Here is a 24,117-nt window from a genome sequence, read left to right as displayed (position 1 = left end):
AATCTGCGGGATGTACAAGAATGCCAAAAATTGCGAAAATAATTATATAAATATCAATTTGCAATTGCGCTGTCTCAATAACGTGTTGTAGTAAATATTTTGTATAATGTTACTTATTATACGTATGTACTATGTATTATACCTAATATATTATTAATAACGCACTGCAAATTTATTTATATTATTGTTTTCTCAATTATTCGTACTTGTATACCTACATATTTCACAGATTGTTGAAAACTCTTCTGGTCATAGCTTTTGGTTTCAGCAACATTGCAGAACATTTTTGCAAAATGTTTCGACGTTGCAATGAAACATATCTTTCTGCAATCTTTCTGTACTGTTTGGGTGCAAGATTTATTTTGAGCTTGGCGTTTAGAGAAAAGAATTCAGAAATTTTTCGGGGAAATTACTAACGCGGCACGTTGCGCCCGCTGTAAAAGTGTGACAGCGCGTCTAAGAAGGGGTGAGTCACCATTAATTAGCCCTGATATTGACTCACCCCTTCCATCTCCGTCGGGGCGCCACACTTCGCCTAAATGAACGCGGGGTTGCGAAGGATGCAGCTGCCGCAGCGAGAAAAATGTGGCGTCGCGGAAATTCCCGACGCAGTTTTCCCTTTTTATTTGCGCAAGTATAAATCATCCTCGGTTCAAACCGCCTCTTATACCGCGTGCGTATACTTCCGAGATATTTTCTCGCTTACCGTAAATAGAAATCTGCTAATTTATTATTACTGCAGTAACGTGGAATTTATTGCTCGTAACGTAATTAATAAGCGCTGGTGAACGAATTAGAATTCTTTCGTGAAAAAAAATAGCTAAACTGTAAACAATATTAGAAACTACGTTAAATTGTTATTCGCGTTTTTATTAAAGCAGGTGTTTACGGAAATAAACGTTATTTAGTTTGTGGTATGCCTGGATAAATATGAACAACTTGATAAATATAAACAACGTGATACAAACGACTCTACAAATAATATTTATATATTTGAATATATTTTCGTTGCATTTAATATGATTTTATAGAAAATTGAAATAAAACTCACTTATATTTAACTAATTTTTCTATTATAACATACACAATTTTTAAAACAGCTTCATTTCACAATTAAGTTTTTCGATAACAGTTAAAATTTACCTAGTTTATATGCACGTAGAAAGAATATTATAAAGGAATATTATAAGATGTACCACTACTAGAACTAATCGGTACGTGTATCCGTAACTTCATGATAAAATTGATGCCTACTTGTCCCACTAGTTTATATTTAAAAAAAAATTGGTGATATGCAAATAATATGACGAACAAAAATAAATTACAGAACTATATTTATTATCTAAACACACATCTGCATAGTAATTTAAGAACGTGAAATGTGAAAATAAAAATATAATTTTGCTTGTATAATTTTTCAATAAAGCTCTGCAGTTCTTGAACAATATACACCGGTGTCAAAATACTAAGAGCAACTGAGCAAATACGGTTGTAATTATTGCCGGTGTTTTGTTTTAATACAAATCTAATTAGCCAAATTATCTCTATAATCAAATAGCCCTAGTCTCCTCTATTCTCTCAGAGGGCTATTTTCTTTAGTCAAAATTGTTGGGAGAGAACTCTGGAACAGTTAAAAATAAAACCACAAATCTTAAAAATTTTCATATAAATTTTCATATAGAATTTGAGTTTTCAAGCAAATTCGTAATTATATGATTAAAAATTATAATTTTCATTTATCGTAGTTCTTTTTTTTTGAAGTACCAAATAATCAGCCAATTTTAAAGAAAGATTCGATATGCAGAAAAGGTATTAATAAAAGTAAGTATTTGAGTTATTCTCAAATAATACGTATCTCCATAGCTCGCAATTTTCAGCAAAGTCGAATTGAAATTCGCAGAAACGACAATTCTCTCAATTCCAATGAAGAAGATATGAAAATGTGTCTCGCTGCTCGACAGTAGAAACTGTGAATACAAAAAAGTTAATAAACATGCAACGGTGCAAAAACAGAAATTCCGTGTATCTCAACGATGCTGAAAATCAACGAGAAAACCACGAATATTTCAAACTTCGAATGTCCCACTTATATTCAGAAATGTGTATATTTTTATTATAAAAATTATAACTTTTATAATGCTGCCATTGTTATCTTACTGAATGAAAGCACGGTTTAAATTACAGAGATACAAATCATGCGCTTTTAATCTGCAATTCCTGTTTTATAGTTACAAAATTAAACAAGATTTACAGTTTTAATGTAATGTTTATGCGAAAATAAAAATAAAAAATCTAAGTAAGTCTTAAAATATGTGACTGAAAAATGTAAAATTATAACAGTTTTCTAATATTACATCATTGTGGTGCCAAAAATTGTTAAATCTTACACCGGCATTTATATTTATAAATAACTTTTAATCTTTGATTAAGAGTAGTTAATTACAGATTCATATTTATAATTCGTTATTCAACTATTTGGACTATGAATTATAGCTATTAATTCTTGTAAACATTAAATATAGATTGACGAATAATCACAGATTATAAAATTATGATTCATAAAAAATAACAGACTATATGAATACCGGTAATAATTAAGTAATTTTAATAGAATGTTGTAATATTTAGCGTTTTTTATTCAGAAATTCCGATATATAAATTTTCAACTTCAAATTACAAGTATAGAAGCACGATAGTTTTGAAAATAATTATTTTTAATAGAAAACAAAAGAATTATTTTTTAAAAAAAACTTAGAATATTTTTTTGTTAAATTAAAAAAACATTAACTTTTTTTGTCTGAAGTTTCGCAGAGACTTTCCTTTCTTTTACTATTACACGGGAAAAGAATCTTTGTCGCAGCTAATTATGGTTTGTTAAAACTACTGCAGCAAAAGAATTTGCCACTGTTGTTACTGCATTAATTTCTTAGCAACGTGCTTGCCTGCTTTTGTATGATCATATCGATGACAAATTGAAATCTGTTATTCTAGCTAACAAACGTAGCTAGTCGTAAATCGCTCATCTGCGAGTAAATGACATCACCGCTAATAGATGGAGTATTTCTCATAAGTAGAAATTGCAAACAACAGAATAAAAGGAGACGACGCGACGTTGTGAGACTTATTACAAACTTTGGACGAGAAAATATTTCGAAGCAACAGGATTTCATTTCACAAAAGTATTCTTCGAAGTCGAGGAAGATTGGACTCCAAGATAAAAGTATTACAAATAAGATTGAATTTGGATAATACAATTTCATGTATTTCTACTTAAAAATTAATTCAGGCATGTGATATTCAGTGACACTTACAATGGTCAGCCAAAACTTGTCTCTTCTATAGTGAAGTTATAGCTAATGATTGTGTTACCGCAGCACACTGCTACCATTTATTAAAGCATTGGTCAGCATGATTTTTGGCTAGATTTCTAAATCGTCGCATATAACGTTTTGGATGTCTATTGTACTACTCCTTGCCATGTGGTAGCACTGGCTTGCGCTGTGACGCTTGGGCTCAGGAAAAAGAGGTGGTACCACACATGAATCATACCCTTCTGATCCATCATTAAAAACATTTTGTAAAGTAATTTTTATTTTTAAATAAACATATTTTTTGTTATTTATTAATGTGCATTTTTCGTGACAAATTATATAATTTTAATGATGTTTTATTTAAAGCTTTTGTGTCGCAATCGTATTGAATTTTAATGTTAATTTATTTCAATTATTATAAAATTATATTATTTTATAATTCTACAATAATAATGTTATATAACGTGTGATAATACGCAATTCTACATATATTGTAATTTTATATATATATTATAATTTTACACAAGTATATCATGAAAACAAATTAACATTAAAATTCAATACAATTGAGCTTTAAAACTTCATAATAAAGATTATATGAATTGTTGGAAGGTGCACGTAATAATAATAATAACAATAATCATAAAGAACGTAATGCTTAATTATTTAAATATGAAAATTATTTGCTCGACAAAAGGTGATTTACGTAAGATACTATCGCTCCTGAGAAAAGTATCGCAGACCTTAGTTGCGCAATCGGGAACGTTGCTACTACATGGCCGGGAAGGAGTAAGGCAATTAGGCATTAATTCGAAAATCTGGACAAAAGCTGCAAATTGTTAGGACACTGCATAAAATAATACAACTATCTGCCCTATAGATAAATTTATACACTGAGAAAAAAAAGTTATTGAAAAATTAAAATATTTAGTCCGATACGTGCAACTAAATTAGATCTTGATTAAAAAATTTGAATGATCGTTATGAATAAACTACGTCTTTTTTGTGCATCTAAATAACTGTTTAATCGACCCAACGTTTTGTTGATCCTGTCGGACTAAATATTTTAATCTTTTAACAAATTCTTTTTCTCATTGTATAAACCTTATTTATAACGCCAGCAATTAATTAAATTTAATTATACTGCTAATGTTTTAACTATCCATATGTAACGACTGAAATTTAGCTATTACGCATAAATTTTTGCTCTTACAGCTAATCTCTTTTTTCCATGTATATGTTAAAATTAATTTTTTATTTTTGTACTTTTAAAAAGGATATATGTTATTCGAGCAAACTTCGTGATTAAATTGTAAAATATGAATGTTGAAAGAAAAGGAAAAATATAAACTAGACAGATACCGTATAGGTATTATCTTAAATTATATCCTCAAGTTGTTCAAAGTTAGGATTAGAACATTCAAGTGGTAAATTTGTTTGTGAAGTGACAAGCGACGTTTAAAAATGTGTTCGTTTCTTATATCATTCTCCTTCGCAGTTTCAAAATTCATCGGACTCAACAATTGATCGGGCTGAACATCATATTCCTTTCATAGCGAAACAACGAACGTGTATTATCTTCTATATCACATATGGAGTAAATGTTTTTCCGAGAAATCGTGTATTCAATATTTATTCCTATGCGATAGCAATGACGGGCATAAATCTTCTCTTTTACAACAACTTCTTCCATAAATCCCTCACGAGAGTAACATTTCTCTTCCGTTTTCAGGCAACCATCGCCGAGTTCCGGCACAACCGGCACCTCAACGGTATCGTCGACGACCGGCGAGGGAGACACGGCGCAGAGCATTGGTATGTACCCGGTGGGCGTCGCGACGTCATCGGCCGCGACGACGGCGACGCCGGTAACGACGGCGTCGGCGACCGTGCCGTTGGCCACCTCCGGCGTCGTCTCCGGAAGCGTCGGCATCGCTAGGAGCGTTTCCGCGCCGAGTGCACCGCGACCGGTCGTCCAGATTAGCAGCTCCTCGGCGAGCGCTTCGGCAGCGCAACGGCCGAGGCTCAGGAGGAATCAAAGTCGCACCGAGGCCATCCGGAAGTGAGTACAAATCAATCCCACAATGTCGATAAAATGTTCTATTTCTCAAAATTTTTCAGTTTGTTAAATTTTATTTATTGTCTCTTATTAATCTAAAGTTTCAAAATATTTATCAGGTTGCATAAGGTTTATTTAATTTTATTTTTTAATAATTATTTATTAGTGTTATTAAAAATTGAATTTTAAAAGCGTTACTTAATACTAATTAAAAAAAAAATAAATTAAATGGACCTTGTTTAGCTCAAGTACCTTGTTTCTTAATTATTTTCTGAACAAAATTCTCATGTTGTATATCGAAATGTAATGGATGAAAATTGTTGCTATGCGAGAATGAGTCAATATAATGTACCATTTATATAAAATATTAAACATTATTTTTGAAATTTTTCTTGTAAAAAAACTTAGTTTATTATTGTATATTATTTACACAGAAAGAACAATTTTACTGTAGCATATAAAAATTTAGTTAGACACAGATTAGAAAATAATTTTTTATGTTAAGCCGTTAAAATATAATTAATTACGTAAAATGTTCACACATGATGATTGCTGCAATTTTGACATTTTAGCAATTAAGTTAAACACTCGATATGTTTTTTTTAAAATGGATCAACATAATTATTTTCAGATCTGTATTTTAGCAAAATTGTTCTTTCCGTACGCCAATTGTGTGAATACGTTTTACAAGGAAATGTACGAAAGTGTAAAATTCTGATTTTAATGAAACTTTGTATACATATAGGATACATAAATAGTTGAATTTAGAAAATATTAGTTATTTCTCAAAAACGGTTTTAAGAGATAAAATCACTCTTCTTGTGTAAAGCGATTTTCGTTGATATCTCAAAAAACTATTCAAGATATCAAAACATATTTTATATAAAAGTTTTTACAATAAAATGATTTTATTCATTTTCTCGTCAATAATATTTTTTTTAAATAATTATTTAAGGAAATTTTTTTCAAATATTATTTTAATGTATTTTGTTTTAATCAATAAAAGTAAAAAGTTATTGTGTAGATTGTTATATAAAGATTATTTATTTAAAATTATTTTCAATTTTGTACAGGTAACACATTGTTAACTTTTTCTTATAATAAATAAATAAATGGATAAACAGACTGCTCTAACACGTTGATTGTCGTGTCACATACGTCATTTATATATGAATGACACACTTTGTTTTAGAAAGCACCACGTCATTCAAATTCTTATGAATGACATTTAATTTTATAACAATAATGCTGTAACTTAAAGTGTTTTATGGCAAGAAAATTATGAAAGGAAACGTGTTTCATTTCTTGGCCGTTTTTTTTTTTATAAAATTGAATGTCATTTAAATGATAATGTGTTCATTGATAAGAGCAGCAACTATTTAAGGGGTTCTAGAATTGAAAATTGGGTATTTTTCAACACCACGTAAAACTTTTAGTTAATGAGATAGATAAATAATGTGTTTCTGCTTGGAAAATATGTATTTTTATTAAAAAAGTAAAATGGAAAATTAGAAAATAAATAATAGCGTTTTGTTGCGCGTACATGCATTTAACCACGATTAAGTCTCAGGGAATTCTTTATTAAACTTTATTTTTTTAATTTTGAATTTTTGAACACATTTGTATTTGAGTTTTTTTAAATAAAATTTTCTTCTTTTTCTGCATAACTTAAGAAAAAAATTAAAAATCGGCAATAACCTCCACGATCCAGTATCAAATGTCATTAAAAATATTGCTTTAAAATTTTTAATTGATTGGATAAATTATTTGAATGATCGTATCTTTGATAAACAATATTTTGGAAAAAAAAGCATTTATTTTGCAATTTTTTTTTTCAATATATTTCAATGCATCTCACTTTTTTCAACATATCCACACATTTTTTTCCAAAACAGAAACACACGGGTCTGTCTTTTTGAACAAAAGTTTTACATGATAATGAAAAATATCCTGTTTTCCGATTTCTTAGGGATCCTTGAGATAACACGGACGTGAGTTTGAGAGCTCGGATTGCATAATGTCCTTTCAAACTTTGCAGTTATATTAAACGCGAGACAGCTCAGTTCTTCGGGGTCGATGAGGAATCGGAGGCCTTGGAGAAGCAGAGATGGCTGGACCGACGGCGACGCATGGCGTCGAGGAAGTACGGCGCGCTGGTACCGGAACACAGGCCGCCGGATCCGGACATCACCCGGGACGTACCGGACACGACCGAGACACCGGAAGTGAGTGCATTGTAGTCACGAGAATATACGTCCTAGTCCGCGATTATAATCGTATGAGCGATCGTAATCGATGATAACCGGGAGTTTGGCCGCGTCAGTACTATGAACCGTGTCGGCAGAGCAAATTTGCAATTTTTTTGCATAAAACAGTTTAATTGATTGTGGAACATCTGTTGTTATTATGATTTTATAGGCGTTATGCGTGTCTCGTAAGGGAGACAACTATTCGAAACTGTTTGATTGAATTCTTTTAGAAATATAGCATTCACGACACACTTTTATAAGTGCCAATTTTAATATAATTTTTTATAGTAACATTTGTGGTGGTACGAATTAGGAAACTTGATAGGGTTTACAAAAACAATTTGATTTTTATAATAACTGTAAATATGTATACACAGTGAATGTAAAATATAATTATCCTTCTTTTATGAAAATATAACAATTTAAAAGGAAATTGTATATTTACGTTGTGAAAAATTTATATCAGATGTACTTGGTTTTCCAATATGTTGACATAGCACGCACAAAACAAAGTGAAACTTGTTAAATTTTCGTCTATATTACTTATCTCTTATTTACCTTTTATTTCTATCGCGAAATGTTGCTTATATGAAATAAAAATGCAAAAAATTGAATGGGAATGCTTTAGGAAATCGGTATGCATTCGGCAACTTTCCCCTAATTTTTCGTTTCAGGATATTTTTGCGTATAATTTAATAAATTGTATCAGATTAGAAAGACGTTAGTTGAACCAGCCTTCTGTAAATTCGCTTTAATGATTTAGCAAGAAAATGAGGAATTTCAAGAAATTGCGATAAAAAAACATATTTCTGAATATTCATAGGGTGTCACTCTCAGACGATGGCAGCAACCAGTACGGAGGAAAGATTCTGTAGCGAGGATGACGCTGTCGGGTCTTCATTACATCGTCGAGGTGAGTTATTGTCCCATTTCCAACTTTTCGGTCTTAATTGTGTTGAAATCTCTCTTTAATAATTTCTTGCATTTGCGAGATATCATAAAAATCTCTATTATTCGACGGACACTCTATTGCGGCGCTTTGTGAGATATATTTGTCCAATTAAACATTGCGCTAATTAAGGAAAGTAATTCTCAGATTTATTTACACGTTGCGGACTTACTTAGTTAATTGTTGATACGATTAATTGGAAAACTTGATGCATAGCCAAGTATATTTAGAATACGAAATGTTTGTTCCGTTAATTCGGTCAGTCTGATCATCCGTCGTTCTCTTTGTGCAATTTTATCTTTGCCGCGTCCAGCGATTGTTAGTCTTGATAAATAGAGACGAGATAAATATACTCGTGTGTAAACACGAGTAATAATGTACATAAGTCTGCGGTTGAATTTATTAGGATCACGGGGCGAATCGCGCGACGTAATTAGCCGGCCGGGTGTAAACCGCCTTCGCTGAATTACGTTACATTAACCCTAAAGTTTAGATTAGCCAAAGTAGAGTAATATTCCAGTCATAAAAGTGGAGCGACCCGCACGCCCGTCGCCCCATTACGTAACTTCGGTTTTAGTTTACGCCAGAAGGGCTTATTTCCGCTCGCGCGCCAACTTTGCGCTCCCGCCAACCTAAGACGAAATTTCACCTTCGAATTATTCAAGCGTTTCACCACTCACGATTATTTTACAAATATTATGCTACATACGGTTGCTCATGGAAGAACGTAGTTCAAATATATCTGTAAATTTAATATGTTTATTTATGTTCAAATGCTCTTTTTGGATCTAACTGAGAGAGCAGCGGTATAATAATTTGTGTAATATGTATTTAAGTTCGTGACACTTTAAGCAACAGATTTTGTAGCTGCAAAATCGAAAGCAGTTATCTTCAACACATTTAATCTTTTCTTTTCTTTTATTTCTTATGTATATATAACTATATCGGCCACTTTTTTTTGGTTGATGTTCTTTTTTAAAATAAATTTTCCCGAATTTTAATTATGATTTGAAGAAAAAGTCAATTTTTTGTAGCTCTGATTGTTCATAGCTTTTGATAAAGTAATAATGTTTTCAAAAGCTACCATATTATAGTCTATCCATCAGAGAAATTTTAAAAAATTAGAAAAATCGGTTTAGCATCTGTTAAAAGACAGAAAAATATACAAGATTAAAAAAAAAAAAAGAATTTTATAGAAGAGCACTTCAAAGGTTTTGATAATATAATTAAATCACAGTACATTTATTAAAGAAATTTTAAAAAATTTGTAAAATTGATTAGTACCTGTCAAAGTGAAGATAAAAAAAATGCTTTTACGTGGAAAGTACTTCAAAGGTTTTGATAATATATAGTGTCACAACCGTTGCAATAACTTATCCTAGTTTCCTTTGTTTATTTCAAATTAATGCTGCAAGCAAAGGTCGCGGAACGTGACAAATTAAATAAAAATTTAAGAGAAGTCCTTTCTGTTATTTCTTGATTATCCAATTCGAGTTCACTATGAATTTAATCTTTTTTAGACATTTAGACATATTATGATAAATGATTCATATTTGCGCAAGTTAATTAGAGACGTCGTTTTCCTATTTATTCGTATCGCCGTCAAGCTTTTGTAATTAAGGACACTTCTTTTCTCTTTGATTTGTGTCTTTTTCTACTGACTTCGTTCTCGCTTTTAAAAGTTTCTATATTTCTTGCTGATTTATGAATGTTTAAATAAATTCGCCACTGATTATACTGGTCAACAAAAAAATGGCATTGCTTTGAGTAAAAACGAGGGTAATTGTACATATCTCGTAACTTTATGGACGCTAAATAAGGATCTGTTACCAAATTGCTTTATTACATCACAATTTTTAAAAATGTATAGTTGAAGTTGCAAGAAAAAGGATTATTTTAATGTATTTTGGTATATTACGGCTACGTGAGAAGTTTAACTACAATTAGAATTATGTATATTTTAAAAATGTTCAACTCTTAAAAGGAATATATTATAAAGGTATTTGTAATTAATATAGAATTTCCAGTGTGTATATAATATGAACAAAGTTGCGACATAGGTCAATAAAGGTTCAACAAATATTTTTCAATTATCTTATTCGTTGTTAATTGTTATAAATTTATTGATCGTATTCTCTTTGTCAAGCGAGAGTACATTATAAACAAAACACATACAGAAACTATTTTATATAATACAAAATATGCAGAAAGCAATCTAAAAGAAAATAAAATAATAATAAATTTAATGGACTATTCTAATCTAAAAAACAGAACACTGGTTTAATTTTGGGAATTTATTTAAAAAAAATTGCTGCACATATTTTTTTATGCTTTTATTCTATTTTTATCTACTTATACATATTTAATAAATATCTATAAATCTTTATGTAGCTAAATGTTTACTAATTTTTTAAATGTGCAAATATTTTTTTTAATTCGACCTACATAAAACTACAAAAGTTGTCAACTTCAACTTTTGCGTAAAATACGTTAAGTATCTTTATCGCAAACTAGAATAAATTAAAAATATGCAGAATATTAAAATGGCGCAATTTCAAAAATCAAGTATCGAGTTTTTAACTAAATTAATTGAATTTAACATAAATGAAAAACTAGCTAATTTTTGAATATCATAATAATCCTAATTTATGCGTTAAAAAAAAACCTATATTTTACACACACTTACATGCAAAAGTTAAAGGCGACAGTTTTATTAGTTTTCGAGAATTATATCAACTTACTGAAAAAATGAATTTATTTTTGAATTTACATAAATACTAATTAACATTTAGCTACATCAAACTTTGAGAGATATACATATAAACACGTATAGGTGGATGTGCAAAAATATGGGAAATAGTTTTTTTTTAAATCTTTTGTGTCACGATTTTTTACTAGATCAATTTTTTTGAAATTTGTAGCCTGCAATTTTTTGGGTCGCTGATTACGAATCAAAAATCAAAATTTTAAAATTAAAAATAGCCGATCTTTTATATAGCGGACTAAAAAAACAGATTAAAAAATTCTTTTAATATTTATGAAAGTCGGTATAGAAGATAGAATCAGACTGTGGCCAATGATTACAAGAATACATGTTATTCTCTTACAACTATTTTCGAAAATTGTGATCTAATATTCCGCAGTTAAAAGAGTCCCGCAAAATAAGGTGAAGACTAATGCTATTATTTAAAAAAAGTTTCATCTGTTTTGCTATCTTGAATTTTCGGTATTCGAAAATCTTTATCTCAGATTCACATGCAGTGATAAAAAAAAATTCAGAAATTAAATTTTAAAATAACAACACATTTGTTTATGATTAGTGATACAGATTCCACTATTTTGGATTTACAGTAAAAAATATCAATTTTTTCATATCTCTAAAAAATTATCAATTTATAATAAGAAAACAACGTAGCAAAAAATCTACAGAATTCTGGAAAATATTTAAGAATGCCCAAAATGAGTGCTTAAATTGATTTGATATTGATAGTTTAGTAGAAAATTTAATTTTTTCAAAAAAAACGTAATTTTTTACTACTTATTTATTTAATTCTTTAATTATAAATTATAACAATTACCCAAACAGAAATTTATAGTTGCCCACTTTTCTTAAACGCTTGTTCTTGTTCTGAGAACTCTACGAAAATAAAAGAACCGGTACTTAACGTCAAAAAGTTCATTAAACATTTAAAAACTGAGCAGAAAAAGATGGGACGCTGAGCGTTCCATGGTGATGCAAAGAATTAAAAAGAATTTTTTAGACAAATAAACAAGCTTTTTGTTCTAGACTAGAATAGATCTCTCTTAGTCTCCCCTTAAGATCGATAATGTAAATGATACAAATAAGCGAAAGCCATGTTTCGCTAATTAAATATGTGATAGGTGATAATTTTTACATAATAATATTAAACACAATCATTTTTAAGTATCTTTCCTCTTAACAATATAATATGTATAGCTTCTTCTCAATTCTCAATAAGAAACGTGATCATTTATTTTGTATTCAAAATATCAGAATTACAAAATCTTTTGGCATCGTGAAAATTAATTTTTAAATAAAAATCTTTTGCAATCGATGAACGAATTAGATAAAAGGATTTACTGTTGCACAAACATAAAACTAAAATGGAATAAAGCAAACTATTTTGCTCCCGTGCCAAAATTGCGCAAATGCTTCGACAATACTTTGCCAATTATCTCGAGATATGCTCGGATTTATAATTTTTCTTCCTTTCGGTCGGCCATTCGAATTCATCGAGCAACGACATCGCGCAATGTATTCTCCCTACGCTCTGCGCGCGGACGGTCGGTCGAACATATTTTAAAGCTTACCACTTAACTCGAACTAGCTGGACGACGACTGGAACATGTATCGGCACTAAGAAAGTGTGTCGCTCCCTTTCGTATACACGATGGCTCATTAAAATATTTCACGCAAGATCGAAAATGCGGCTCCGCGTCCAAGCTGACTTCAAGTTGAACGGAAAACTATTGGTCACTCTCGATTCATTCTTATGCACGCATTCTTAAGACACGCCGTCCCGAATATTTTAAATTGTTATCGTGAATTATCTTTCAGCGAATTCGATGAATATATCCCGTTTCGCAATTATAATTTGATGAGCAATTCGTTTGCATTAATCGAAACTGTTAAATTATTAGTAATTAGCGACTAATAGCCAATAATAATAATTAATACGCTTAAACACTTGCCGGAAAAGGTTACGCTTTTGTTATTGTTGAATAATTATGTAGAAGTTGATCAATAATTTTACGTGAACATTATATTATTATAAACTAAACGTAGATATTGAATATTTTACAAAACAATACGATTCGCTCGAACTTCTTTCCATTAACTTTATACGCCGTTTTTTTTTTTTAATTCAATTTAGCACTCAACAAGATATATAATACTAATATTAGCGACTATTAATTAATAACAATAATTAATATACTTCAACAATTTCCAGAAAAGGTTACGCTGTCATTACTGTTGCATAATTATTTAGAAACTAATCAATAATTTTACGTGAACTCTATATTATTATAAATTAAATGCATATCTTGTCGAATATAATATAAAATAATGCAATTTGCAATTTTTCAAAATTCATGCGCTACTTTGTTTTTAATTTTACTTAGCATTCAATGAGATAACAATATTAGCGACTAATAGCTAATAATTAGTATACTTCAAAATACTTGGAAAAGGTTACGCTCTCTTTATTGTCGCATAATTATAGGAAAATTACCAAAACCGACATACTATTTTGTTTTTGGCTAATATTTCTTAAACCAGAGCTAAAAATAAGACTTCCAAAATATACATACTATCTAAAAAGTGCCTTTCATCAGACGATACAATAGTTTTTATAATGCTATTTCATATTCTGTTGTAATTAATGTTTTTGTAACGTAATTTAAAAAGAGCGCTAGAGAAATTGGGTCCCAAAACTGGCATACTAATGGTCGAATTCACAAGCCCCATAGTGAAGTTAATTATTAAAACAAATTGATAAACAAAGTAATAAAATATGTTTTTATGCATTAAACAAGGTTTGTAAAATTAAGAGGCTTGAATTGTTATATAAAATTGCTACAAACGGAAAAGTGCACCGACATGAGAACTATAGGTCCAGTAACATTAACTTATAATAATTTTCAATGTTGCGTCGATTTACATATACAGTTGAAAAATTAATGCCTTTCGACGATGTAAATACTTTACCGTAATTATGTTGTTCTGTAGGTTAACAACGATTTATCATTTTTAGCAGGCAAGCTTTCTTTTTGGTCGTCAAGTTGACGTCCCAACCCAAACACAGCGCGACCAGACCTGTTGTTTGTTCTCACGGATATATCGATGTTTACGTTGCACAGTGATTTTATGTTCCAAACCACATTACGAGAAGAAGAAACAAATATAAATGAAACAGTTTTAGAAAGTTATAAATATGTACAATGATCTAATATTATTAATAAAGTAATTATTATTGTTTCAACTATGTAATTTGTAAGAAAAAATTGTGGAAATTTTATTCTCGTTTTTCAAGAATTCGTTTTTATTAGATTTTCTATAGAAAAAAGCCATAAGCTATAAGTTTTTATTTCTTTAATTTTTTAAGCAGATCATTTAGTTTTTATCAATATTAATACAGTACAATGTTTCGTTTTCGAGAAATAAGAAGTGCCGTTTTTGGTGGATGGATTATGTACTGGCAACCCTTTCTTCTATATAAAAACTGATCAACAATTTTAAGTGAATTTTATCAAGTGAAAGTTGAATACTGATGAAATACTGATTCAGTATAAACTTTTAGTATAGAATATCGATGCTGTATACTAATACAGTATTGATGGAATACCAGGATGACAGACCAATATTTGAAATACAGCACTTCAGTAGGATTTACAGTACAGAATTTCATAACAATATTAAAATTGTTATGAAATTCTGTACTGTACAATAATAAAACAATATTATAATATACCAGTATTAAAATTGATACCAGTCTTTATCTAACACTAGCACATCTTGATACTGACATACAGGTGCACCACGCGAAGTTGCTGAAATTAATTTGCTCTTATTCTGTAACTTATTCGGCAAAAACAATTTTATAACTATAACTTGATGTTTACTGGATTTATTGAAAAAAATAGAATTACGTTTGATAGAAATTATTGGCAGTTTTGTTTTAGTACATTATTCTGTATAATGGGAAATTTTTAATTAATTCTATTAGACTTTATGAGAAATAATAAAAATCAGACATTTAATGATATACATTGTCATTGTGCACTGTTATTATTGACATACAACTAATGAGTTGTTACTCGTATTTCGTAAAGGTGCGGTTTCGAAACAATTTCGTAAACTCCTGTACAATGAAGATTTAGGGATTTTGAGTACTCTGAATTGCTTTTCTAATAAAGCGAATTTGAACTCGTTATCTATGAAATCCTCTATATCGTTTCCTGTTTTTTCCATTACCGTAAACGAAGTTCCCGGTAAACACGGCTATGATCCTGAATAGTACTGTAAAGAAAAAAAGCGGATGGTAATTTTTTAAGTTAATTTCTTCAGTGTAAAAAACAACTTTTTAACATAATTTATTTGCTGCTAGTAAGCATTATGCAACGTCTATGAGGTTGTAAAGTTGCAAGAGGGGTCTTACGCTCGTAATGCAAATAGCTTACGACTATCTCACGATCCTTCACTACATGATATCACTTTATATGCCAAATTTATATTACGGCACACATTCAATTCGATTACATTATTTGAAAGCCACATCCAAGACCTTCAAGCTAAAGTTAAAAATTAATAAAATTAATAAAATAAAATAAAAAATTAATATTTAACATATTTCTAAAAATTACGTAGAAAGTGTACATCTGTAAAAGTCGTTGCTATCTACAAAACTGAGAGTCAGCTTTTATAAAAACACGGTGAACATTAATGACCAGTAATCATCCTGCAATATCTAAATAGACCGTACCAAATTAATTTTAACGGTTGCTTTTAGAATTCAACGCGAATTGTATGATCTAACGACACGGTCCAAACCCAGCAGATATTGTATCTCACTATTCCACACGTATTTCATGATCCCTCTCTTTGTCCTATAAAATGGTCGATTACATTGTAAAAAATGCACGTGAAATTATTTTAACAGTTTAAAATAAATCAAAATTATATTAGAAAAAGTGGAGTAGTGTACATGAATATAATCAAATAAATTTTTCTAACTTTTTCAAAGTATTTTCGCTTGCAACTCTATGGATTTTGTACATGGTGCGAAATGCTCTATATGCATGTACACTTCTCTAGACGAGATGTCCTCGATAAAATAAATCCTTTTTTTCGTCGTGAGATCATTCTTCAACATTTCTCTTGAAGATGATTAGAATAAAGCTGCAACGTTCCAGATAAAAAACTACAGTAAAACATTTGTGAAGGAGAAAAGCATGCGTTTAATTTCAGCAACTTTCCTTGTGTTATAATGAGTTGTTTATAATCGAAACGTTTCTTTATAAAAGTAACGCGTCACTCTTACTTTTTTGTAAAAAGTAACTCGTTATCGTTATTGTTACTTAAAAAGTAACAATTTATTACTTTTTTCGTTATTTTTTCACCAAATTTTGATGACTCCTTTTTCAGAGTGTCAATCAATTTATGTCGTTATTTAATCAATTTAAAACAACGAAATTTATAGTTTTTGGTTAATGGCAACACGGTCCATATTATGAAAAGTAACGTTATTAAATAAAATAACTACCTTATATGGTCTACATAAGCTCTGCTATTTTTCTGGTGTTTTGCTGAGTCCAAAATTAAATACTGATATGACTTTTATCATCGTAGGAAACATTTCTAAACATTAATTTAAAATATGGGACGACTTCAAATATTTACATGGGTGCAGTAAAGTTTTTTAAAAAGAAGCGTTACGTAGATCGCGTTGGGTACGTATGTATGTTAACATGGCTTTATTATATGTTTTCCTCTTTTTTATCAAAAGTATTAGATAGCAATGGGTAATAAAGTGAATGTTACTTTTAACCCGGCGAGAATGCGGTGAAGAAAAATTACTTCGAGTATGTGGCAGGATGTGACATACCCCAACATATGGTAATAGTGTCTGTAAAATTTTGTTTACGCCAGAATTACATCAAATAACTGCAATATATTATAAAAGGGGATAATGTAAGAAACAATTTCAATAAAAAGCAAATAATATTAAGCTCTAGCTACTCGAAGTTGCTAAAATGTCGCAATGAAAAATAAAAAAATATACCAATAAAAACAACAGGTGGGGTATGTCATACACCGCCACGGACTCGCCGGGTTAATATAAGTTTATTGACATATTAACTCATAATGTACGTACTCATTATTAATTTAAGTTGGCCATATCGGTTTAACTTTACAAAAAAGTTTTTTTTTCTTTAAATATAAACAAGAAAATATAAATTAACAATACAGTACTCTAAAGTATAAATATAGAGCTATAATAATATAAATTATGGAATTCATGATAGTTAGAATTACCTTGATAGATAGAAAGCAGAAATTACCCACGAAATAATAGATCATGAGAAACAAGTACGAAAATTTACTTTTTACCTCGCTGTTAACAACGGAAAACCAACTGAGCAATCAACTGCTCACATTGACACCCTGTATGATGTATTAGTGTTATTTGTTTAATTTATCATGTAACTGTTTACTTAGAAACAGCAAATAGGCCATATTGGGTACTGACTCAAATAGAATAAAAGTTTACAGCAACATTGCAATTATAATGCAATGTTGCAGAAATATTGCGAAGATTCTTTTTACAAATAATACTTCAACAATGTTGCAGCAATATTTCATAAATTTAGAAAAATGGTGTCCTATAGTTCACTCGCATGCAATACGCGCCACCAAATAGATGCGATAGAGTTTTACTTCTTGTAATTAAAAAAAAAATCACACAAGGTAGAATAAAAGACTTAATCATATGCAATTTTTCAACTACGTTTCAATAAAATAATTTAATTCTTTGAAAGGATAAATTTCTAAAATTGAGTTTGAGCAAGAAAGTAAGATATATTTTAATAGTACAATTTTTTATCTTTTTATTTAAAAATTAATTTAGAAACATGACATGCTTAGAAGTTATATGTGTCAAAATAATGCCAGTGTATACATATAACGGCATCCAATATATTATAAGACCAAAACACGTGTTGCAATAACGCAATATTGTAATAACGCATTAGAATATTTCTAAAAGCGGACAGATTATTGCTGTAATGTTGCACTAATATTGGAGCAACATTTCACAACATTTTTGTAATATTGCAATTTTGCGATAAAATATTTCTGCAATGTTGTTGCAATCTTCTTGTGCTATTTGGGAAGCTGTATTGAGTATAGCTGTCTTATTAACTTCAGAAAATAATCGAAAAAGTAACGTTACGATAAAGTTCGTTGCAGTTTTACCGTTACAGACAAAAAAAAGTAATGATCGTTACTAAAAAAAATAACGGTGTTACACGAGGTTACTTGTAACTTCTCAAACCCTGCATTACTAGTACTATAATATACACTGTAATATAGTAATAATAGTGTACTAAAAACAGATACCGATTCTTAATATTGCAACGGTACTCTAATGTAGAAACTCTTCGCTTTAAGGAGAAGGTGTCGAATCATGCATTACTTATAATACACTGCATGATGTTCTTTTTATGGGAAAATTTAGCTGTACGTTTCTCTGATGGCGTCCCATACTGCTCGCAATTTTTCTAGGATACAATATTTCAATTTCAGTACAAATGTAGTACCGAAAATCTAGTGCTAGTGTACCTATATCGGTTCAGTACTGACAGTCGACGAATTCCTTTTGTCAACTTTTATGTCAACGCACATGATACTGAAAATCTAAGGGCAGTATTTTGAACAGTACTGTTTAATTACAATGTGCATAATGAATTATTATCATTGTTATATTAATGATGATGTAGTACAGAGCCAATACTGAAATATGAAACTTATTTTTCTGTTCAAAATCGGTACCTCGCCAATATTCAATACTCGTTTAATGCATTCTACTCTCACTGAGATATTATATATTAAATGTCGAGTATTCTATTGAATATTCTGATATTCGAAAATAGAGAACAAGGCGGTATTATGGCCATTCATTTACATTTTATACAATAATTTTGTTAATAATTAAATTTTAAATTGAAAACTTAACGATTATATTTATCAAATTGTTCTTTAATAGATTTTAGATTCAAAGTTATGGCATATTTATTATATTGAATATTCATAAAAATGTAGCAACACTACATTGGAAAAGAACAAGAATGATATGACCCGGCTTATGACAAGAATAAATTGAAAGAATATTTTAATTTAAAGAACATAGTATAAAGTTATATATTTATATTTTGTTATAAAGTTATATATTTATTTATTCAAATAAAGAGAAAATATTGCAGAAAATGTGCAAATGTATGCACGTACACATAAGTCTTCCGCATAAATTACTGTAGTGAAAATCTATGATATATGCAATGTAAACTGTAGATTAACAGTAAAACAATTGATCTATTTCGATAACTATTTCGAAATGAAAACTTTGAAAAAGGGGCTATTGGATTTGTTGAGTATGCATAAATGCTCACGTTAGCAAAATTCCATGTTGTCATTTAACTGTCGTAATATCACCTTCTTCTTTACGGTTTGTATAGAATATTTTCAAAATTAAATTAGTGCCCTAATTTTTTTTCCAATTTCAACACGTTAATTTATTTCTAATGAAATAATAATAATACAGTTTGCATAGTCAAATGGGATTATCAGTTTTATAAATTTAAATTTTAGGCACATAATTACGTTTTTGATCCCTTCTTTCTTAATTAATGCGAAATGTCATCGTGATCTATTAATACATTTTTTGTTGTTATTACATTGAATTACATTGCACGCCCGATGCTTTAAAACGAATGAAACGATTCGAGCGATTTCCGCCGATAATTCCATACTGTCTGGCATTTGGATTTTTCTCGGGGCCGCAAAATTATTACGTATGAGAGCTGTGTTTTCGCACAAAGCGGCGAAAATGAGGTCCAAAAAACGATACGAATTAATTCTACCGACGATCCGTTCCATGCGATCAAATCACAATTCTGCGATTCTCGCAATTGTGCTCTCCAGCAATAACGAAATTTATTAAGCGGAAATACAGCCCGCGCTGCTAAATTGTTTTGCAAATCTATTTTTAATAGCAACTGTACATGCATATAGTGTTGAATCCAGTACAAAAGATTTGTATAACCATCACGATATTTCGAAACGGATTGTACGATTTTTTATGTCTGCATATGTTTTTTTTATTAAAGATGTATGTGTTATATTTCGAAGCATCACGAAAGATATAAAAAATTCAGTAAATTGTTCCATTATTACGTTTGAATATCTGTGTAAATTTGATTACAATTCTCTCATTGATTCAAAAGTTATTTAATTTTTGATTTGTTCTTTATTTAAAATTGCGTCTCGTAATATAATACATATAGAAGAAAGTGATATTACGGTCTCCCATTTCATATTGTACTATAACTTCGTTAAAATCAATTTTTAATTGAAAACTCAACAATTATGTTCGTTATTATGTTGCTCAATTGATTTTAGGCACAAAGTTATGCAAGGTTTATTATTGAGTATGTTATTCATAAAAATATGACTATACATGGATTCAAGAGAAACAGGAGTGGTAACATGGGTGGCCTTTTCACAAAAGTAGATTTAAAAAATTGATTCTGTTTTAAAAAAATGCAGTTTTGATATTTATTAAAAATACAGAGAAAATATAGCAGAATGTATGCAACTGTTTGTGCGTGCATATAATACTTCTTTATATTCAGTAATAATTGTAAGAATCTTTAATACATGTAAACTACAGATTAGAAGTAAATATACAATCAACTTGTCACGTAACTATTTTGCAAAGTAATTATTTCAGGACTGGAAATATAAAACATTTAGTAATTGAAAATAGGCTACGAGAGTCAGCGGGGATAAAAGTGCGCAATCACAAGTTTTAATATTATATCAGTTATTTATTCATTTCTTTTTATTTTTATATTTTTTTAATTACGAAAGAACGAACATTTCGACTCGCTTTGGACTCATGGCAGCTTCAGTGTATCAATAAAAAAATATGAAAAATTCTACCCGTCATCAGTTACCAAAAAACGGGAAGCACTCTTACTATTTTAATATAAAAACTTTGAAAAAGAAGCCAAGAAAATTAGACCTGTTATGTCAGCACATTTCAGCAACCCTCCATTACTCTCGTTCATCAAACGAACGTTAGTGCTCTCGTATGAGAGCCGCGTTGAGTTTATATGTGTCATTCTATTAGTGCGGCATTACCGCTCGTTTTTTTAGATCACAGAGATCGTTAAGAGGAAAAAAAAAAAAAATTAATAAAAGAAATACAAACGGTAAATATTGTTAGTTTGTGTTGTTTCAATATAATTTTGTAAAAGCAAAATGGAACGTTCGGCTCGACGTTAGATGTGAACTGAGTGTTTGCCTCAAAACAAGAGCGACGGAGGATTAAGGAGTTGCATTAGCAACAGCACATGTTATTGTTTAATTTCGTATAGTTCGAAATGCGCAGTTGAATAAAATGTTAAATGACAAAGATAACATTTATATGTTTGTGTGAATATAGATTGCGAAACATATTCGTGAATAATATATATTTGTGAGTACATGTATTTGCATGATAATAAAGAATGAGAAAGTACGTGTATATCATTAAATACTAATAAGATCTTGAAAAAGTTTCGAAAGGCTCGAAAGTAAAAATGTGTATTTTTCTTGTATTTAACATTGTATGTTGGCATATTAGTGTTACTACATAACGGTAAGCTATTAAATAAATGATTTTATAAGTAATCGCTAGAATTTATCACTTAATAACAAAGCTATTACCTACAGCTGTTACGAGGGCTATAACATCATTTTATCTTCTATTTATTTGTAAATTTGATGACAAAGTAGTATTATGAATAAAATCAAATTCCCTAAATATGTAATACTACTGTAATTAATATTTTTGCAAAAGTTTGCTTGGATGCACTTGCTTGTTTAAAAGTTATTTACCTAAAACTGCAGCCACACAGATCTTCTCATGTTTTCTACATAAATCAAATCAAATTATAAGTCAAATTATTCGTTCTTTTACTTTTTCTTTTACTTGTTGCAAAATTCGTATAAAAGAATCAAAATTTAAAGAACAAAAATTTTGGTACTTGAGAAGCAAAACTTTTTGTCATTGATTAAAGAAAGAAAAGAATAGATCTAAGAAGCGCCTGTCGTTTTTAATTTATTTTAAGTTTTGTAAACGTAACATTTTCATCAAGTATTTTTGCTCGCGTATTGATTTCTCTACTCCGCCCTCTAACATTCCGTTAAAAATTCCGCGCCAAAAAATTATAAGCGTCGGTAGAAAAGTTTGTAACACAAAAAGCCGCATCTCACTTTATATGCGTGCCAAACCGGGCAGAAGCGGCCGGTAAAGCTCTGTCCGAAAAACAGCTGCGGTGGACGCGTGCGCGCGCTTATACGCGTTGCGCTCTGATTAAAGCAGCGCCGATCTTACTTAATAATGGAGTTTATTAGATTTCCGCTAATAAATGGCGCCGCTGTCTCCTTATTACGTCGCGCTACGCTCGGACGATGTAAATTTTAATAAAAACTCGTGTGTAACGCGTGCACCGCGCCGCGCCGCGCCGCGCCGCGCCGAGCCGCGCCGAGCCGTACCGCGCTACGCCGCCATTAATTACATCCCTTCAACGGGACGCATAAAGGGCGAGTAAAGCGAGTTACGAGGGTAATCTACTCCCTTCGTTACGCCGCCCTAAGATTTAAAACACTTCGTTACGTGCGACGGACGCGACGCGTGCTTCTCTTTCTCTCTCTTTCCCTCCTTCTCTTTGCCACTTTTCTCATCCTCTCTTTCTCTTTTGTATTCCATCTTCTTTTTAATTTCGCGGAAATGGCGAATTGCGCGCATTGCCGCATTCATGCGAGAGGTAAATAAGGAAATCCTTCCTACCTCTTCCCGCAAAGGGACGAGAGGTAAAGCTTTTTATTTTATCCTTGATCCAGAAGGTTTAGTCATGCAATTCGTGCAGCTTTTCCTTCTACTAACAAAGAAGGTTCGGCAACCCAGATAATTCCTAAAACTCTGATACTTTGCAAAAATCAAGTACGGGTCAATTTAATCACAGTAGTAATTTTCTATTTCGACTGATAAACGATTCTGAGGATGAAAACACTTCCTTCAAAGAAAATATGACTTTCTGTCTATCTTGGTTAATAACTTAAAAAAGAAAAACTATAAAAAATGTTTTAAAAGGATGTTAAATATAAAAATTTGTGATTTTTCATGATCTGTAACGTTATAAAAGATGCGTACAACTTTTTAAATATTTCTTTCATCAATTTAATATTAATATTTTAATCTTTTGTTGTATATATATTTTTTTCAAACATGTTTTGCTAAATCTTAGCATGTAAATTTTTGAGATCGCTAATTGCAAATTTGTCAGAATTTACAAAGTTTAAATGGCAGATTTGACTGTCAAATTTTTTAATTTTACTGTGGCTTATACAATAATTAAAATTTTGTGAATTTTTAGGCTTTTGATTATAAATCTGTAATTAAAATTTGAAAATCCAATTTCAAAGTAACAGATCCAAAATAACGCATCCAGTGTTGAACAAATTTTGATTATTTTTAAAATGAAAAAGTTTCGTTTTACTATTATCCAAAATAAACGACGAGAAGATATTACGAGCAGTTCCAAATGTAAATATATACCGCAAACGTATTATTTAGCTAAAATTTTATAAGATTTTAGCTTAATATAAATAACTTGAAATTTTTTATTCTTTTCGATCGCTATTTTGAATTTGTTACTTTAAATTTTTAAAGACGACAGTTTCGAAATCAAATTCAGAAACAT

General features: G+C 30.2%; 1 protein-coding gene across 5 annotated transcripts in view; it reads left to right on the top strand.

Annotated features, from left to right (window-relative positions):
* The window catches only part of LOC105194126 (inactive rhomboid protein 1), a 178,526-nt gene that overhangs the window by 136,388 nt on the left and 18,021 nt on the right, over positions 1 to 24,117 (top strand). For all 5 annotated transcript variants that reach the window (XM_039456858.1, XM_026138132.2, XM_026138136.2 and 2 more), the window contains 3 exons: positions 5,044 to 5,373; positions 7,409 to 7,595; positions 8,443 to 8,532. In XM_039456858.1, the coding sequence (XP_039312792.1) occupies positions 5,044 to 5,373; positions 7,409 to 7,595; positions 8,443 to 8,532 (607 nt within the window). The remainder of the gene's footprint in view (positions 1 to 5,043; positions 5,374 to 7,408; positions 7,596 to 8,442; positions 8,533 to 24,117) is intronic.

Source organism: Solenopsis invicta, chromosome 13 (genome assembly GCF_016802725.1).
Source record: "Solenopsis invicta isolate M01_SB chromosome 13, UNIL_Sinv_3.0, whole genome shotgun sequence".
NCBI classification, from domain to species: domain Eukaryota; kingdom Metazoa; phylum Arthropoda; class Insecta; order Hymenoptera; family Formicidae; genus Solenopsis; species Solenopsis invicta.
The sequence above is the reverse complement of the archived record's forward strand: the minus strand, read 5'-3'. Positions and strand labels throughout refer to the sequence as shown.